The 20331-nt window shown below is 41.4% G+C and overlaps 1 protein-coding gene across 2 annotated transcripts in view; it reads left to right on the forward strand.

Annotated features, from left to right (window-relative positions):
- FGD4 (FYVE, RhoGEF and PH domain containing 4) overlaps positions 1-19541 on the forward strand; it is a 241886-nt gene extending 222345 nt beyond the window's left edge. The window contains exon 18 of one of the 2 annotated variants that reach the window (XM_027035873.2): positions 19443-19541. In XM_027035873.2, coding sequence (XP_026891674.1) covers positions 19443-19495 — 53 coding nt within the window. In that variant the 3' untranslated portion in view covers positions 19496-19541. Of the gene's footprint in view, positions 1-19437 lie in introns of both variants that reach the window. The other variant, XM_027035875.2, reaches the window with a different exon arrangement.
- Positions 19542-20331: the final 790 nt, after the last annotated feature.

Genomic DNA, 20331 nt, shown 5'->3' on the forward strand with positions numbered 1-20331 from the left:
TACCCAGGCACCACTTATTTTTTTGTTTCTTAAATTCCACAAGTGAGTGAAATCATATGCTATTTGTCATTCTCTGACTTATTTTACTTAGCATATTACTTTTTAGCTCCATCCATGTCATTGCAAATGGTAAGATTTCATTCTTTTTATGGTGGAGTAATATTTCTTTGTGCATATACACCACATCTTCTTTATCCACTTATCAGTCAATGGACACTTGGACTGTTTCCATAATTTGGCTATTATAGATAATGCTGCCAAAAACATCGGGATATACATATCTCTTTGAATTCATATTTTTGTATTTGTTTCCTAAATACCTAGTAGGGCAATTACTGGATCATAGGGTAGTCCTATTTTTAACTTTTTGAGGAACCTCCATACTGTTTTCCACAGTGGCTGCACCAGTTTGCATTCCCATCAACAGCACAAGAGGGTTCCCCTTTCTACACATCCTCACCAACACCAGTTGTTTGGTTGAAACAACAAGTTGTTTCTTGTGTTGTTGAATTTAGCCATTCTGACAGGTGTGAACTGATCTCTCATTGTAGTTTTGATTTGTATTTCCCTGATGATGAGTGATGTTGAGCACCTTTTCATGTGTCTGTTAGCCATTTGGATGTTGTCTTTGGAAAAATGTCTATTCATGTCTTCTGCCCATTTTTTAACTGGATTATTCAATTTTTGGGTGTTGAGTTTTATAAGTTCTTTTTCTTTCTTTCTTTCTTTCTTTTTTTTTTTTTTTTTGATGTTTATTTTTGAGAGAAAGAGACAGAACTCAAACAAAGGAGGGGAAGAAAAAGAGAAGGGGAGACACAGAACTGAAGCAGGCTCCAGGCTCTGAGCTGACAGCACAAAGCCCAGTGCAGGACTCAAACTCACAGACTATCACCACCTGAGCTGAAGTCAAATGTTTAACTGACTGAGCCACCCAGGCACTCCTATATGTTCTTTATATATTTTGGATACTAACACTTCGTCAGATATGTCATTCCTCCATTCCATAGATTGCCTTTTAGTTTTGTTTACTGTTTCCTTCATTGTGCAAAAGGTTTTTATCTTGATGAAGTCCCAATAGTTCATACTTGCTTTTGTTTCCCTCACCTCTGGAGACATGTCTAGTAAGAAGTTGCTACAGCCAAGGTCACAGAGATTGCTGCCTATGTTCTCTAAGATTCTGATAGTTTCTTGCCTCACATTTAGGTCTTTCTTCCATTTTGAATTTATTTTTGTGTATGATGTAAGAAGGTGGTCCAGTCATTCTTTTGCATGTTGCTATCCAGTTTTCCCAACATCATCTGTTGAAGAGATTGTCTTTTTCCCATTGAATGTTCTTTCCTGCTTTGTCAAAGGTTAGTTGACCATATAGTTGTGGGTCCATTTCTGGGTTTCCTATTCTGTTCCATTGATCTATGTGTTGTGCCAGTACCATACTGTCTTGGTGACTACAGCTTTGTAATATAGCTTGAAGTCTGGAATTGTGTTGCCTCCAGCTTTGCTTTTCTTTTTCAGGTTTGCTTTGCCTATTTGGAGTCTTTTGTCATTCCATACAAACTTTAGGATTGTTTGTTACAGTTCTATGAAAAATGCTGGTGTTATTTTGATAGGGATTACATTGAATATGTACATTGCTTTGGGTAGTACAGACATTTTTACAATGTTTGTTCTTCCAGTCCATGAGCGTGGAATGTTTTTCCATTTCTTTGTGTCATCTTCAATTTCTTTCATAAGTGTTCTATACTTTTCAGACTACTGATCTTTGACCTTTTTGGTTAGGTTTATTCCTAGGTATCTTACTGTTTTTGGTGCAATTGTAAATAGGATCGATCCCTTGATTTCTTTTTCTGCTGTTTCATTATTGGTGTATAGAAAGCTACAGATTTCTGTATGTTAAGTTTGTAACCTGAGACTTTACAATTCATGTATCAGGGAGTTTTTTTGGTGTAGTCTTTTGGGTTTTTCTCTATAGAGTATCATGTCATCTGCAAATAATTAAAGTTTTACTTCTTCCTTGCCAATTTGTATGCCTTTTACTTCTTCTTTGTTGTCCGGTTGCTGTGGCTAGGACTTCCAGTACTACATTAAGTAACAGTTTGGAGAGGGCACATCCCTGTCCTCTTCCTGACCTAGAGGAAAAGCTCTCAGTTTTCCCTGCTGAGGATGATATTAGGTATGGATTTTTCATATATGGCCTTTATTATGTTGAGCTATGTTCCCTTTATACCTACATTGTTGAGGGCTTTTATCATGAATGGGTGTTGTACTTTGTCAAATGCTTTTTATGCCTCTACTGGAAGGATCACGTGGTTCTTATCCTTTCTTTTATTAATGTGGTGTATCATATTGATTTGTGAATATTGAGCCACACTTGAAGCCCAGGAACAAATCCCACTTATTTGTGGTAAATGATTCTTTTAATGTTCTGTTGGATTCAGTTTGCTAGTATTTTATTGAGAATTTTTGAATCCATGTTCATCAGGGATATTGGCCTGTAGTTCTCTTTTTTAGTACAGTCTTTGTCTGATTTTGGTATCAGGGTAATTCTGGCCTCATAGAATGAATTTGGAAGTTTTCCTTCCTTTTCTACATTTTGAAATAGTTTGACAAGAATAGGTATTAACTCAGGGCGCCTGGGTGGCTCAGTTGGTTAAACACCCAACTCTTGATTTCAGCTCAGGTCATGATCTCATGGTGGTGAGATCGTGTGGAGTTTGGAGCCTGCTTGAGATTCTCTCTCTCCCTTTCCCTCTCCCGCCCTTCAAAAAAAAATTAAAAAGTAGGTATTAACTCTTCTCTACATGTTTGGTAGAATTTGCCTGTGAATTTGTTGGGAGTGTTTGGATTATTGACTCAATTTATTTGCTTGTTATCAGTCTATTCAAGTTTTCTATTTCTTCCTGTTTCCATTTTGGTAATTTATACCTTTGTAGGAATTTATCCATTTCTTCTAGGTTGTCCAATTTGTGGCATATTGTTGTTTGTTTTTTTCATTTCCTAGTTAACCCATTTATTGTTTAGTAGCATGTTGTTTAGCCTCCATGAATTTGTGATCTTTCCAAATGTTTTCTTGTGATTGACTTCAAGTTTCATAGCATTGTGGCCAGAAAAGGTGATTGGTATGATTTCAGTCTTTTTGTATTTGTTGAGGCCTGTTTTGTGACCTAATATGTAATTTATTCTAGATAATGTCCCACATGCACTTAAAAAGTGCATGTATTATGTTGTTTTAGGATGGAATGTTCTGAATATATCTGTTAAGTATGTCTGGTCCAGTGTGTCATTCAAAGCCGTTATTTCCTTGTTGATTTTCTCTTTAGATGATTTGTCCATTGATGTAAGTGGGGTGTTGAAGTCCCCTACTATTATTGTACTATTAATTACTTCCTTTATGTTTGTTATTAATTGTTTTATATATTTGGGTGCTGTCATTGTGGGTGCTTTATTGTTTACAATCATTATATCTTCTTGTTGGATTGTCCCCTTTACGATTATATAATGCCCTTCTTGGTCTCTTGTTACACTCTTTGTTTTAAAGTCTAGTTTATCCGATATAAGTATTGCTACTCCAGCTTTCTTTTGACATCCATTTGTGTGATAAATGTTTTCTCTGCCCCTCACTTTCAATGTGCAGGTGTCTAGGTCTAAAACAAGTCTCTTCAGGTGCCTGGGTGGCTCAGTTGGTTGAGCGTCCGACTCTTGATTTCAGCTCAGGTCATGATCTCATGGTTGTGGGATTGAGCCCTGCATTGGACTCTGCACTGAGTGTGGAGTCTGTTTGGAATTCTCTCTGTCCCTTTCTCTCTGCCCCTACCCTGCTTGCTCTCTTTCACAATAAATAAGTAAAAGCTTTTAAAAATAGTAATAAAATAAAATGAGTCTCGGGGCACCTGGGTGGCTCAGTTGTTTGAGTGTCCAACTTTAGCTCAGGTCATAATCTCATGGGTTGTGGGTTCAAGCCCCATGTTGGGCTCTGTGCTGACAGCTCAGAGCCTGGAGCCTGCTTTGGTTTCTGTGTCTGCCCCTCTCTTGCTTGCATTATGTCTGTCTCTCTCTCTCTCTCTCAAAATAATAAATAAACGTTAAAAAAATTGTTTTAATGAGTCTCTTGTAGGCAGCATATAGTTGGGTCTTATTTTTTTAAATCCATTCTGAAATCCTATGTCTTTTGATTGGAGCATTTAGTCCATTTATGTTCAGAGTAATTATTGATACGCATTTATTGCCATTCTATTACTTGTTTTGTCGTTGTTTTTGGAGATTTTCTCTGATCCTTTCTTGTCTTTGTTACCTTTGGTCTCTCCTTTGCACTTAAAGAGTTCACTGTAATATTTCTTGCAGGGCTGGCTTAGTGGTCATGAACTCCTTTAGATTTGTTTGGGAAACTCTTTGTCTCTCTTATTCTGAATGACAGCATTGCTGTGTAGAGTATTCTTGGCTGCTGACTTTCCCATGCAGCACTTTGAATATATCATGCCCCTTCCTTCTGGCTTGCCAAGTTTGTCTTAAGAAATCTCCAGCTAGCTTTATGGATCTTCCTTTATAAGTTTAGGACTTTTTTTGTCTTGCTGCTTTTAAGATTTTTTCTTTCTCACTATATTTTGCAAATTTAATTATAGTATGTCTTGGTATTGGCCTGCTTTTGTTGATTTTGATGAGAATTCTCTGTGCCTCTTTGATCTGGATGTGTTTCCTCCCCCAGATTAGGCAAGTTTTCTATTATTTCTTAAAATAAATATTCTGCCTCCTTTACTCCCTTCTCTTCTTCTGGGACTCCTATAATATGAATGTTATTACATTTGATGGAGTCACTGATTTCCCTAAGTCTATTCTCGTGTTCCATAATTGTTCTTTCCCTCTGTTGTTCAGCTTCATTGTTTTCCATTACTTTGTGTTCTGTATCACGTACTCATTCATCTGCTTCTTCCAGCCTGCTGTTCATTGCATCAAGCCTGTTTTTCCAATCTCATTTATTGCATTCTCATTTCTGATTCTTTTTACTCTTTTATCTTTGTGGCAAGGATCTCCCTGATGTCTTCTTTTGTCGAGCCCAGTGAGTATCCTTATGATTGTTGCTTTCAATTCTCCATCCGGCATGTGACTTATATCTATTCCACTGAGATCTCTGGCCACGGACTTATGTTGTTCTTTCCTTTGGGATGAATTCCAACATTCTGGCATTTGGTCCAAGTCTCTGCCTTCATCTATGTGTTGGAAAAGCCAGTTATGTCTCCTCCTAAAAGTAATGGCCTCATGAAGACGAAGTCATGTAGTGCCGAGGGCCTAGTGCTTCAGCTAGTGTCTCCGGTGTGCGCTGCATGCACTCTGCTGTCATGATGTGGCTGCTCTATCCTTAAGGATAGTCATTTGCAGAGGCTCTTCTTGCCTGCCGTGGGCGGTGTTTGGTCCCTGGCCTGCAGGTGGTAAGTTTAGCTAGGTGTGCTCTGGTCTGCTGGTGAAATGAGACCTGACACCAATCCCACCAGAAATGAGGCCCTGTAGAACTCTGCAGTCAGGAGACTTGGTGTGGGGTTTTGTGCTGGGCTTCTGGGGAAGGGGCCCTCCACGTTGGAACTGAGGCAAGCTGGACTTAGAAGGGCAGTCCTTCTAGAACACAAGGGGGTGGGGCTTGCTGCAAGCAAGTTAGGCAGCTAGTGTAGGTTCTGGGCTGCTTCTCTCTGGTGACTCTCTGTTTATGCTGATGGGAGGGGGAGGGAAATGGCCCCAGCCAGCTCCTTTATCTCCAGAGAAGCATCTTGGTGAAAGCTAGCTCTCAGGGAAGTGCTATGGAAAGAGCAAATAATCTCACCCCCTACCCTCACCGTGTGCCCCAGGTATTTTTCCGATAGCTGTTTCCGTGCTGTCTGCCTCTGGGTTGTTTGCCTGCGTTCTCTCCAGAAGCAGGGCTGTGCCCTCCCGGCTCTATCCCAGCCAAGCCTGCTGACCTTTAAAATCCCAGGCTTTAGAGGAATGGTGTGGGTAGGGGCCTGCACTGGTCTTCTGGGGGAGGGGACTGCCAAGCTGGGACTGAGGCAGATTTGACTGAGAAGGGCAGTTGCGCCAGAGCAAAAGGGGTGGGGCTTGGTGTAAGCAAGTTAGGCAGCCAGTGTCAGTGTTGTGCTGCTTCCCAAAGGTTGCTCTGTGTTTACGCGGAGGGTTGGAGGAGGGAGGGAAATGGCGTCTGGTTGTTCCCCTGTTGCCAGAGAGGCACCTCCCTTGAATGCTGCCTCTGGGGGATGCACTCCAAAAAGAACAAATAATCTTCCTATTGTGTCCCAAGCTTCAGATGCTGTTTCCATGCTGTCTGCCCCCGGGTTGTTTGCCTGCCTTTTCTCTAGTAGCTGGGCAGCACCCTCAGGTCTCTATCTTAGCCAAGCCTGCCGACCTTTAAAACTCCAGGCTTTAATGGGGCGCCTGGGTGGCTTGGTCGGTTAAGCATCCGACTTCAGCTCAGGTCACGATCTCACGGTCCCTGAGTTCGAGCCCCGCGTCGGGCTCTGTGCTGACAGCTCAGAGCCTGGAGCCTGTTTCAAATTCTGTGTCTCCCTCTCTCTCTGCCCCTCCCCTGTTCATGCTCTGTCTCTCCCTGTCTCAAAAAATGAATAAACGTTAAAAAAAAAAAAAAAAAAAAAAAAAAAACAAACTCCGGGCTTTAAGCCCCACTCCTTGCAAGAACTTATTAAATTCAGCCCCTCTCACTTTCCAAGCCAATGGTTTTGGGGAAACTTTCTCCTTGTGCGTTCCCCTATATGCTCCTCTCTCTCTCTCTCTCTCTCTCTCTCTCTCTCTCTCTCTCTCTCTCTCTCTCCCTCCCTCCCTCCCTCTTCAGGACCACAGCTCCCTCCCCTCTGCAGCACCTGTGATCCATTTCTCCCCTAAACCACATCTCTGCACTTCCTACCTTCTTTGATATGGCCTCTTTTCTCCCTTTAGTTGTGGAGTTTGTTCTGTTAGTCTTCAGATCAATATCTGGGGTATTTAGAATGATTTGATAGTTATCTAGTTGTGTTCATGGGACCAGATGAGGCTAGGGTCCTTCTCTGCTGCCATGTTCTCCTCTCAAGTCATAAAGGTTTTTTTAAGGTTGAAAGGTTTTTTCCTTTCAGCACTTTGAATATATCATGCCACCCCTTTCTGTCCTGCAAAATTTCTGCTAAAAAATTAGCTGATAGCCTTATGGAGTTTGTTTTGTATATAATTATGTATTTTTCTCTTGATGTTTATGAGATTTTCTTTATCTTTAATTTTTGCCATTTTAATTATCATGTGTCTTCGTGTGGACCTCCTTGGGTTCATCTTCTTTGGGGCTCTCTATGCTTCCTAGACCTGAATGTCTGTTTCTTTCCCCTGGTTAGGGAAATTTTATTTCTTCACATACATTTTCTGCACCTTACTCTCTTCCCTTCAGGGGTTCATATAGTGTTATTGTTAGTCCGTTTGATGTCACAGATGTCGCTTAACCTCTCCTCATTTCTTTAATCATCGTTATTTTTCCCCTGCTCTTCGTTATGGCTGCTTTCCACTAGCTGTCTTCAAGATCACTGAGCCAGTCTGCATCCTCTAATCTGCTCTGATTCCCTCTAGTGTATTTTTCATTTCAGTTATTCTTCAGATCTGACTGGTTCTTTTAAATATTTTCTCTTTGTTGATGTTCTCACTGAATTCCTCTACTCTTCTCTCAATTCTGGTGAGCACCTTTATTACCATTACTTTGAACTCTTTATGAAGTAGGTTGCTTATCTCCATTTTTACTTAGCTCTTTTTCTGAGGTATTGTCTTGTTCTTTGATTTGGAACATATTCCTCTGTCTCCTTTTGTCTGACTCTCTGTGTTAGTTTCTGTATAATAGGTAGGTCAGCGACATCTCCTGGTCTTGAAAGTAGTGGGCTTGTGCAGGTATCCTGTTGTTCCATTAGCATAATCCTCTCTGGTCACCAGAACCAGGTGCTCCAGGGTAACCCCTGTGTGGGGCTGCATGTGCCTTCCTGTTGTGTCGGAGTCACAACTGCTGCAGGTATACAGGTGAGCAGGGCTGCCCCTCAGCCTACTTGTCAGCAATGACTGGCCAACCATGGTTTTAGTAGTGCACAGGGCTTGTCCACATGTTGACAGGCTGAGAGGCCTGGCTGTAGCTACTGCAGGCATGCTGTGAGTGAGACTAGCTCCCAATTACCAGGGCAAGAATTTTTCTGGAGAGGCATTAGGTCCCAGGGGGTGTGGGGCAGTAGTCACTCTAGAAAGGATGTCGTTCCTGACAGAGGCTGCCTGCCAGGTGTGGTGGGGCAGGAGCCCCTGTGGTGGAAGGGTGCCTGTTGGGGTAGGTGGGTAGGTTGAGTGGCACAGGTCTTTAGGGGAACACTTGGGTGCTAGCGAGATAGATGGACAGTGTCTAAACCCACAGGTGTCTGTTTAGCTAAGCTGAAGGAGGGCAAGAAAAACGGTGCCTACCAGCACTTCCATTCTCAGAGAAAGTTCCTACAGGGCTCTGCCCCTCCAGCACACATCCTAAAATTAGTCATTAAGTCTTCACATATAGGCACTTTTCAAACTGCTGGGTCTCAGACCAAGTGACATAGCACATTGGCTCTTCAAGAGTGGGGACTCTGTTTCCTATGGCCCTGCTGATTTCCAAACCAGGTGTTATAGAGGCTTGTGTTCCCATGAAGGTCCCTGGGGTTGGGGATGCCCAGTGTGGGGCTTGTTCCCCTCGCTCCTGGATGCTTGCGATATAACCCCTTCTTGTGAATAGCCACACTGGGGGCTTGTTTTCCTGTCATGTTTCTGCCCTTCCTTATCTTCTTGATGCCGCCTTCTTTTGATGATTTTCAGCTGTGGGAGAGCTGTTCCGAGAGTCTGCAGATTGTTTTCAGAGTGAGTTGCAGTGTATGTAGTTGTTCCCTCAGTGTGTCCGTGGGAGGAGGTGAGTTCCGGATCCTCCTCTTCTACCATATTCCCTCCATTCCGTCTAATTGATAATACTAATAGAGATCATGTAGTTAATGCAAAAGTTTGCCGCCCTGACTACACATTAGAATCATCTGAGGAATAGACAGAGTGAAGATCTGGCCTCACCCACTGAAATTCTATGTGCCTGGGTTGGGCTCTGGGCATTCCCCAGGTGATCCTCATTTGAGAAACACTGAATATATATTCGGTGCTTGGTCCTTTAAGTGTTCTTCTATATATACATCATCTCACATAAACCTCATAACACCATATGCAGATTTTTAGGTAGGAAACGTTTAGAGAGGTGAAGTAATTTGTCACTGCTCTTGATGTCCTCCTTTCTTCCCCCCCCCCCCCGCCCCCCGCCCTTACCCAGGTTAAACGCCACATTTAATCACTGTAATCACTGCTTTGCATTCACTCAACTCCCTTGCTCCTTCCTAGCTTTGTCTCGCTTGGCAAAACTAGAACCTGATCTACTCAACTCTGTCTTCTCCATGCCAATGCCCATGCAACTGTCCAAAACAACCAACTACATGGATTGGTCTCACTTTCAATTTATTATTAGGTCATTATTTCACATCTCCTTTCTCCTCCAACTTCCAATGCTGTCTCCCTCATCCTGGGTCCCCACGGATGACCTTTCCTAATTTAGTGAGAAAATCAATCAGCAAGGGACTTCCACAGTCTCCCACAATCACATCAAGGCATCTGTCAACACCTAAACCCACACATTCTATCTTCCTGCCCATCCATCCATGTTCCTACCTAACTCTGATCCCTGCACTTGTGCCTGAACCATATCCTATCCCCACCCACCTTCTCAAAGGTATCGCTACAGCCATTTTCCCTTTTTCATACAATATTGTCTTTTCTGTTTTCAATGGGTCTTTCTATAAGCGAACACACCTGCTGCAAATTCTTCCCAACTTAAATGAACCTCTTCACTCCGCTTCCCCTGTCATCTACCACCCCATTTTCCCTTTCTTTTGGAGCAGTATTTGAAAGACTTTTCTGTACTTGCTATCTCTAATTCCTCTGTCCACATTCTTTCCCGAATGTACTTCAATTAGGGTTTTGCCCCATCCACCATTTAACTAAAACTGCTCTTATCAAGGTTACCAAATGATTTCCATGTTGCTAAATCCAACGGTCAATTCTCAATTTTTAACTTATTAATACAGTAGCATTTGACATGCTTCATCATGCTCCCCTCGATTCGCTTTTTTCACTTGTTTTTCTGGACTCCCAACTTTTGGTTTTCTTCTATTCCTTTAGATACTCTTTCTTGAGCTCCTTTGCTGGTTTCTACATTTCTCCTAGACTTCTTAGGGGTATCCTAAGTATGTCCTGGGTTCTCTTCTTTATCCACACTCATTCCAATGGTGATCACATATAATTACTTGCTGTCAACTCCCAATTTTATATCTCCAGCTCTTACTGTTCTTCTGCACACCAAAAACATTTTTCTAACCATCTAATTGTCATCTCCACTTGGATGTCTAGTACATCTCAAATTTAACCCATCTAAAAGTGAACTCCTGATGTTTTCCCCCATAAAACTCATTCTATCCATAATCATCTTTATGTCAGTTAATAGCAACTGTGGTTTTCAAGTTGCTCCAGTCAAAACCTTTCATCTTTGACTCCTTTCTTTCTCAGTTTACACATCCAGTGCATCAGGAAGTTCTCTTAGGTCATCTTCAAAATATATAATCAGATTCTATTTCACAAATTTCACTGCTACCATTCTGGCCTGAATCATCATCATCTCTGGCCTACATTATTGCAATAGCTTTCTAACTAGTCTCAAGACTTCCATTCCACCCCCCCAGCCCACCCCTCCATTGTCAAATATTCAGCCAGGGGAGTCAGTTAAAGCACAAGTCAGATCATGTTGCTTTTCCACCCCAGTCCCTGCAACAACTCCCCATTTCACTCAGAATAAAAGCCTAGGGCTTTGTGTGGCCTCCCAGGCCTTATATGTCTTCCCTACCACCACCCTGAACCATACATGTCCTTATTTTTCCTTAAAGAAGCCAAGTACACTTCAGCCTTATATCACATATACTGGCTGTACCCTCTTCCTGTGATACTCCTTCCACAGATACCTGCATGAGTAACACCCTCACCACTTTAAAGTCTTTGTTCAAATCTCACCACCTCAATTTCTCTTGACCACGATATTTTAGATTACAACTGCCTTCACTACCAATGTAACTCCCATTCCTCCTTAATTTGATCTATTTTTCCCATAACACCTATTTTCCCATAACTTATAGCAAAATAATTAGCTATTTTTATGTTTCTTTTCATTGTCTGCCTGTACCTACTAGAAAATAAGTTCCCAGCTTCCTCTTTTTCCATAATTTTATCTTCTAGTTCACCTGTTCTCTCCTCTGCCTCTTCAGTCTGAGCCGTGGTTGTCTCCATTTTATTTTGCAGCTCGTTTATAGCATTTTTTAGCTCCTCCTGACTGTTCCTTAGTCCCTTGATCTCTGTAGCAATAGATTCTCTGCTGTCCTCTAGCCCAGTGATTAATTTTATGACTATTATTCTAAATTCACTTTCTGTTATATTGTTTAAATCCTTTTTGATCAGTTCGTTAGCTGTCGTTATTTCCTGGAGATTCTTTTGAGGGGAATTCTTCCGTTTCGTCATTTTGGATAGTCCCTGGAGTGGTGAGGAACTGCGGGCACTTCCCCTGTGCTGCCTTGAATAACTTGCGTTGGTGAGAAAATAAGTTCCAAATAAGTTCCGCTTATCTTTTGTGATTACTGATGTCCCGAATCCACAATACAGTGCCTGGCACATTTTAAGAACTTAATAAATACTTATTCAGTGCACAAGCTAGGTTATATAAAAGGAAAAAAAATGAATAGAACCTTTCTTCTGAAGTATCAAATTGTAGGGCATATAGAGCTTTGGAATAGAGGCTGAGGGGAAAAGAAATCAACACTTTATATAGCTAAACTGCTTTAATAACAAAACCAGATTTCTGATTAGTTAATACATAATCAAGGACTTCAAAATATAATGATGAAAATCTTAATCTTCACATAATGGATTTTTGCTTTCAAAACTCAGTGTCACCATCACCACTATCACCACCATCACCACCATCACCACCATCACCATAGCACCTGGACTGAGGAAATTAGAGGCAGCTGGTCCCTGTTCCAAAAGGAGCCAGAGGCGCTGAAAGACACATGTCCTAAGGAAGTGGGGCTGGCAGGGTGGATCTGGCCCAGGGTTTGGATGAGTGCCTAGTCTGCAGTTACTTCATAGAGGAAGTGATTCATGGGTTGTTTTGGTCCTGCATTTAAGTAAAAACAAAGCCAGCTTGCTTTGTCTTAGTAAAAGAAACTCTCTGCTTTCATACAGTGAGAATGGACCTTATCGTTCATGATGGCATTTTCGCAAGAAACAATATTTTATATCACTTAAATATGTTGTCATATACTATGAAATATACTGTGAAAAGATTAAGAATGTTGTTTCTGTAGAGAATCATGTCCAACGGTGGAAGAAACATGCCTTATCCTAAAGATCATCTTGTAGTTTTTCAGTATCTTTTCCATCAAGATGCATTTATGTATGTTTGTGTGTATGCTCGAGGAGTAGAGAGCAAGCAGGCATGGAATATAAAGAGAATAAAGCAAAGGACCCAGGCTTAGTTATAAATATAGAAGAAGGAACCCTCAATAGAGAAAAATTATTTTCTAAAGTAGTCATGATGCTTTTCTTTTTTTTTTAATTTTTATTATTTTTGAGACAGAGAGAGAGCATAAACGGGGGGGGGGGGGGGTCAGAGAGAGGGACACACAGAATCCGAAACAGGCTCCAGGCTCTGAGCCGTCAGCACAGAGTCGACGCGGGGCTCAAACTCGAAATCATGACCTGAGCCGAAGTTGGCCGCTTAACCGACTGAGCCACCCAGGCGCCCCAATGATGCTTTTCTAAACATACCTTTTTTGTTGAGTTTTGACTTTTGAACCATCTTAATGTTTTACACACACACACACACACAATAAAATTGTGAAACAAAATCTAAAGTAAAATACAAATGCAAATGAGTGAACCTATCTGTATAGCAAATAATAGCATACGAATAATAGCCAAACTGAAGCTAAAAATTAGAAGAACTAATTAACACATACTTTTAAATACAGAATATTAACTATGTATTCTTAAACTAAAAATGATAGACTTACGAACAAATATTGAATTCCAGGTCATTGGTGTGTTTCTCCCAGTGGCATGGCTTAACGTCTCTAACATTACTTCTGCTGAATTTTAGAACTGAGCAAATAAGTGATGTGTTGAGGATAATGGAAAACAAATTTCTCACTGTCAGAGAAAGCAGTTACAATATGGAGAGGGAGAACATGCTAATAAATCCTGTTTTTGGGCTAGAATTGCAGGAATCGGCACGAATATACGGTTTTATAAATTTAGCTATCTAGGTGGGTATAGATGTTTATAACAAACAGATATAGTTGTAGATATATAGATATAGATATGGATATAGATATAGATATAGGTATAGACACATCGATGTGTGTGTTCATATATTTCCTACCTGTCTGCTGTGAGGATCTAGAAGCAATAACACCCCAGTAATATCCCAGCATATCTATGTTGGTTTCTAAATACCATTCTCCTTTAAAAGAAACCAGAACTCCTTGGAAAACTAGCTGATTCCAGGGCTAGGGTAGAGAACATTCAAAGTAAGTTTAGAATATCATATTATGCTAGAAAATGGGAAAGTGCCCAAAGAACGATAGCGACACGTCCAAAGAACCAGGAGTCAACTTGAAGAAGCTCCCACTGGCAAAATCTGGGACAGTTGAACATGAAAATAAAAATGGTGGTTGTTATATGTCAATTATATCTCATTAAGCCTGGGGGTCAGGGAGAATGATGGTAATGGATTAAAATCCATTAAATAAAATAGGAACACACGAATTCAAACTGGTACGAATGAATGAATGAATGAATGAAGAAAAAGGAAAATTTCTTCCTATAATAGAATGCAAACAAATGTAGAAGTAATGATGAAGTTAAAAAAAATAGCATTTCACAAAGCATAGCAATAAATGGGCACTGTAACTAATGGATAAAAAATTCTTGAGGACAAGTATATCTATACAGTCTTGAAGTTGTACCTGCACAATTCTTATTAATTACAAAAAGAAAAAGATAACCTTACAATGGAAAAACATGGGGACAGCACCCTAACCAAGTGAATATCACCAGTAGAGACAAATTAGTGTCATGGGCCTATTGATCCGAAGCACTCAGAAAGGCATAATGTCATTTCTGTGGTATTCCTACCAAAAGGGCAGAACCTAATCTAATCACAAGGAAATATCAGACAAACACAAATTGAAGAATAGTCTATAAAATGCTTGGCCTATATTCTTCAAAAATGTTAAGGTCATAAAATACAATGACAGACTGAGGAACTTTTCCAGAATAAAAGACTACAGAAGACAACTAAATGCAATGTGTATGTAATCCTTGATTGGACCCAAGCCAGAATATTTTTTCCTACTATAAAGGACATTATTGAGACAATTGTGAGAAATTAACATTTCCAGATTCGATAACAATATTGCATGTGTTAATTTTTCTGTTTCAGTAATTGCAATGTGATTACATAAGAGAATATCCTTGTTCTAGAAAATACACACTCAAGTATTGGAGAGTAAAGAAGCAACATGTCTGCAACATACCAACAAATGATTCAGCAATGAAAGAGTGAGAGAGAGATTAAGCCAATGAAATAAAAATGTTACTAGAGAATCAGGATTAAGGATAAGCTAGAATTCTTGTAATTTGTTTCTAACTTTTCTGTAAATCTACATGTATTTCAAAAAATTTTTTCCAACAAAAATTTTTTAATGTTTTTATGGAGTTTAACCTAGTTCTTTATTTTCCTGCGTTGTGATTCTATAATTGCAAACTTCCTTTTATCTCTCTTCATACAAATTAAAATTTTTCATAAAGATACATAAAGAAAAAACAACCTCAAATTGTCCTAGGAAAAATAATAGTCTCAGAAAATAGTTTATCTTGAGTCATTCATTCATTCAACATTCAAATATTAATTGAGTGCTTTCTATATGCTAGTTGCTTATTGTATCAATATTTAAGTCTAAGGGCAGGCACCTGGGTGGCTCAGTCGGTTAAACATCCAGCATGATCTCACGATTCTGTGGGTTCGAGCCCTGTGTCATGCTCCACACTGACAGTGCAGAGCCTGCTTAGAATTCTTTCTCACACTCTCTCTCTCTGGCCCTCCCCAGCTTGTGCATGTGCACTTGTGCTCTCTTGCTGTCTCTCTTTCTCTCGAAATAAACTTAAAAAAAAATTTTAAGGTCTAGGATTACTCTGAATATATTGACAGTAGGTTTCATTTTAAATTTCTCTGAGCATACAGCTAACTATCCCCATATTTTGTCATTCCTCTAATCAGAGGATATGTTCTTTGTAAGCAAAATGATTTTTGAAAATATATAAGCAAGGCATACTTTCACAAAATGTTATATGTCAACATTCACAAGGAACAGTTTTGACCTCACAGATGTCAGCTGTCATTCAACCTAAGGTAATATTTCCTTTTTTTTAAAACGTTTATTTATTTATTTTTGAGAGAGAAAGAGTGAATCCCAAGCAGACTTCACATGGTCAGCATGGAGCTCGACGCATGGCTCGCACCAACTGACCTGGGCCAAAATCAAGAGCTGGTCGCTTAACCGACTGAGCCACCCTGGCGCCCCTACTGTTGTGTTTTTAAAACGAAACAAAAACAAGAGAAACATCCTATTTTAACTAGAATAGAGATATGTACCAACCAATATCTGGAATGTTATAAAATTACACATTATTTCAAATAAAAGGAACTGGGATTGATTACTAAAAGCATTGCTTTGATTATATATTAATGATTGGTTTATTTAAGGGATCCAAGAAACAGTAATAGGTTTTTGGGAGGAAAAATTGTGTGAGAGTAAAAGAGACAACAAGCTGAGTAAATCTGTGATTAACTTCCTGCATGCATTTGGTGAGACCAAAGTTCTGCATAAGGGACATTTATGTATTTCGTTTACTCTTAAAATACCAAATTCCAGAGGATCTGCGTTTCTATTGTTTTCAAGTGACATTAGAAAAAGTGCAGTAAGGGGGCACCTGGGTGGCGCAGTCGGTTAAGCGTCCGACTTCAGCCAGGTCACGATCTCGCGGTCCGTGAGTTCGAGCCCCGCGTCAGGTTCTGGGCTGATGGCTCAGAGCCTGGAGCCTGTTTCCGATTCTGTGTCTCCCTCTCTCTCTGCCCCTCCCCTGTTCATGCTCTGTCTCTCTCTGTCCCAAAACTAAATTAAAAAAAAAAAGTGCAGTAGGACAAGTTGTACATTTCAGCATTCAGAAACCAAAGCAAAGAAAACCATGAAACCGGTATGAGATGAGACTACAAAGCCCAGGCTTCAAGCAGCCTAAGTAAAGATCAATGTAAGGTTTAAAAATAAAACCATGGGATCCTGGGTGATTTCACCTTGACTTTTCTTCTCTGTATCTTCCATTTTCTCTCAAATCTAAAAATTAAATTGAATTCTCTCAAATCCAGAAATTAAGAAGAAACACACCATCATTAAGGACCTGCTGACATCACCTAAGAATATGCCACCCCTAGTGGCAGTCACCCGTCAGAGTTTGCCAACAGTGGTGGCAGACTGGCAGATCCAAGCTTCCTCTCACCTCGGGGTATTATCTGACAGTGACTTGGGCCCCGAACAGAGGAGAGAGTCCCCAGCTCACACACTTTGCATTAGTAGTTGTCACCTAAGCCCCAGTTATAGGACACAAGTCGCTCAGATCTTGGTATGCAACAGATTCCTTGGCCAGCATAACAACCGAAATGCAACAAATAAAAATTCTTCAGCTTCTGCCAATAATCCTGTTCTTTATGAGCTCCGAAGAAGGCCAGGGGGGCCGGCCTAGGATCAGGGTCAGATAGGACATACAGGGCCCCAGGGAAAAGTAATAATTTGGTGCCTTTTAAAACTAATACTATTTAAATACTTGTTTAACATTTATTTGGAGAAAAGAAGGAAGGGCAGAGAAGTAAGACTTCTGGGGGCAGCTGGCAACCCAGCTATTGTGTTCTGGGCTCTCCAGTTTTGGCAAGAGAGTTACATATGCTTACTATTCACAACACGAAAAGACAGCAATCAGCTGGACCCAATTTCACTAGAAAGTGGTGTAGGGGCCACTTACTCACGAGCGCCACCTGGGGGGGGGTCTCAAACTGTGACAAGTGACTTTAATCACATTCTGTACTCTGAGAGTTCTGGTAAATACGATTTTCCCCAAAGCACTGTTTTCCACCATGACTAGCGCTCACCGACACTTTAGCATCCCTTGTACAATGGCAACACGGGAGGCTCCCCTGCTCACCCACCCCTTAATCCAGCTCTGCCGGGAAGGACAGCCCAAAACACAGCTGTGCTATGACCCTCCAGGTAGTTGTCTTTTCCCCCTCCACTCTGCTCTCTTATTCTACTTACTGTTCTAATGTTTTCTTTATTTTTGAGAGGGCACAAGTTGGGGCAGGGGCAGAGAGGGGGACAGAGGATCTGAAGTGGGCTCTGCACTGACAACAGTGAGCCCAATGTGGGGCTTGAACACATGAACCTTGAGATCTTGACCTGAGCCCAAGTCGGACGCTCGACTGATTGAGCCACCCAGGTGCCCTCTTATTCTACTTGATACCAGAGCAAATTCCTCGAGCGTGTTTCCCCACCAGTCATAACCACACCCAAGGGATAGCCTGTCACAGCTCAGATTGAGCTGGAATCCCCAAATTATAAACATTAAAAACGTTTTTTAATGTTTATTTTTGAAAGAGACAGAAACAGAGTGTGAGCCAGGGGAGGGGCAGAGAGAGAGGGAGACACAGAATCCGAAGCAGGCTCCAGGCTCCGAGCTGGTAACACAGAGCCCAACGCGGGGCTCCAACCCACGAACCGTGACATCATGACCTGAGCTGAAGCTGGACGCTTAACACGCTATGCAGGTGCCCCTGTAATTCCCAAGTTATAGATATATTTTTGTAAAATAGGGATCCACTATTTGTAGCCTGGGTTCTTACTAGTTTCATTCAATATCATCTACCCTAAGCACTTCTCTACCTCCAAAAGCAGTTTTTCATATTTAATTTTTTTTTTCATTTTATTTCTTTTAGAGAGAGAGAGACAGCAAGCATGAGTGGGGGAGAGGGGCAGAGGGAGAGAGAGAAAGAGAGAGAGAAAATCTTAAGCAGGCTTAGTGCTCAGCACAGAACCCAAGGCAGGGCTGGATACGATGACCCTGGGATCACAACCTGAGCCGAAATCAAAAGTCAGAGACTCAACTGACTGAGCCACCCAGGCGCCCCCAGTTTTTCATAGCAACAGTTAACATTTGAGGGCTCACTATGTGCTAGGCACTAGCACTATAAAAATTCATATTTTTTATATAAATTATTTCATTTATACTCCACCACAACTTTTTAAGCAAATGTCCTACTTCCTAATTTTCACTACTTTATTTTTTTGTTGTTTATTTACTTATTTTGAGAAAGACAAAGACAGTGTGAGTAAGGGAGTGGCAGAGAGAGAGAGAGAGAGAGAGAGAGAGAATCCCAAGCAGGCTCCACACTGTCAGCGCAGAGCCCGACATGGGGCTGGAACTCACGAAACTGTGAGATCATGACCTGAGCCGAAACAGAGATTCAGATGCTTAACCAACTGAGCCACCCAGGCACCCCTTCATTAGTTTAGATAATGCTTCAAAGAACATCTTTTTTTTTTTTTAAGTTTATTTATTTATTTATGTCAGTAATCTCTACATTCAACATGGCGCTCGAACTCACAACCCTGAGATCAAGCATTGCATTCTCTTACAACTAAGGCAGCCGGGCACCCCAAGGAACATCTTTAACTTGTTACTGAGAGCCCACTTGTGACTGAGATTAGATGTCCTAGAAAACTTCTTAGGCAGGTGGTTGTTCTGGGAGGAGAGAGTGGGAAGAAGTAACACCTGAGAACCGCACGGGATGCTTATTGGAAACCATCCCACGGATACCCATCGGCGCTCGCGGCTGCTGTGATTTTGATGTGCCTGGGGCTACGTGCCCGCAGGTGGACAAGGATCATTTTCTCCCAGATGATTTTTTTTATTAAAAAAATATTTTTTAATGTTTATTTTTGAGACAGAGACAGAGTACTAGTGAGGGAGGAGCAGAGAGAGAGGAAGACCCGGAATCTGAAGCAGCTTCTAGGCTCTGAGCTGTCAACACAGAACCCAACGAGGGCTCAAACTCGTGAACTGTGAAATCATGACCTGAGCCGAAATCCATTGCTCCCCTGACTGAGCCACCCAGGCGCCCCTTCTCCCAGATGATTCTGATTTACCCCTTTCTTTCTTTACCTGCTCTCCTCCATTTTTATGAAGCACAGTGATAGTCAAAACTGTGGTAAGAACAGGCCGAATACAAGACCTGTCCCGATGAGCTCCAGCCTGCACCCTGTGCCCTCGTGTCTTCCTTCTCTTCTCCCAGATGCCCTGGTCTCTTGGGTAAGTCTCAGCCTGTCATGGGGTAACTAGAATGAAAAAGATATAACTTTCCAGCCAAAAAAAGAGAAGGGAATTAAGGGATCCAAAAAAAAGCCTTTTAAAGCCCGAAAATGTTTATAAAGGAGAAAGGAAATGTTTATAAAAGGAGAAAGGTGGGGAGGCAGATGGCAAGGGTATATTCCCATCCTTTGCTTCCTCACACCAAGAGTGACAGCTCTCAGTCTGCTTTTCCATCTCCATGTCTCCTCCCTCCACAGGGACATTTGGCAGAGTCTGGAGACGTTTTTGGTTTGTCACAATCGGGAGGGAGGTGGTGCTATTGGCATCTAGTGCATAGAGACCAGGGATGCTGCTAAACAGACATCCTACAGTGCACAGGACAGCACCCCGCAGGAAAGAATTCTCCCATCCAAAACTTCAGTAGTGCCGAAGCTGAGAAGCTCTGCTCCACACCCTGTACTTCCCTACAACCCTCTCCTCCTTTCTTCTGTCCCCCTGTCCAAATGTTCTCGCCTCTACTCCCTTTGGGTCCAAATGGAAAGATAGGATCTAACCAGAATGCTTTAGGGACCTCAAGTATTTTCCTTATGTTCTCAGTCTGTAGGTGGTATTTAGCAATAAGGTTCCTGGAGCAAAATTCCTTATTTCATCCATGAAACTGGGAACTCATGGAGACCCATGAATAGCCTAAACCCTAGTGGGCTGGGAACATGATCTGTGACCTGCAGAGTTTGAAAATTACTGTCCTAAATGGACTTGAGCCATGATTGC

The sequence above is a fragment of the Acinonyx jubatus genome, chromosome B4 (genome assembly GCF_027475565.1).
Source record: "Acinonyx jubatus isolate Ajub_Pintada_27869175 chromosome B4, VMU_Ajub_asm_v1.0, whole genome shotgun sequence".
NCBI classification, from domain to species: domain Eukaryota; kingdom Metazoa; phylum Chordata; class Mammalia; order Carnivora; family Felidae; genus Acinonyx; species Acinonyx jubatus.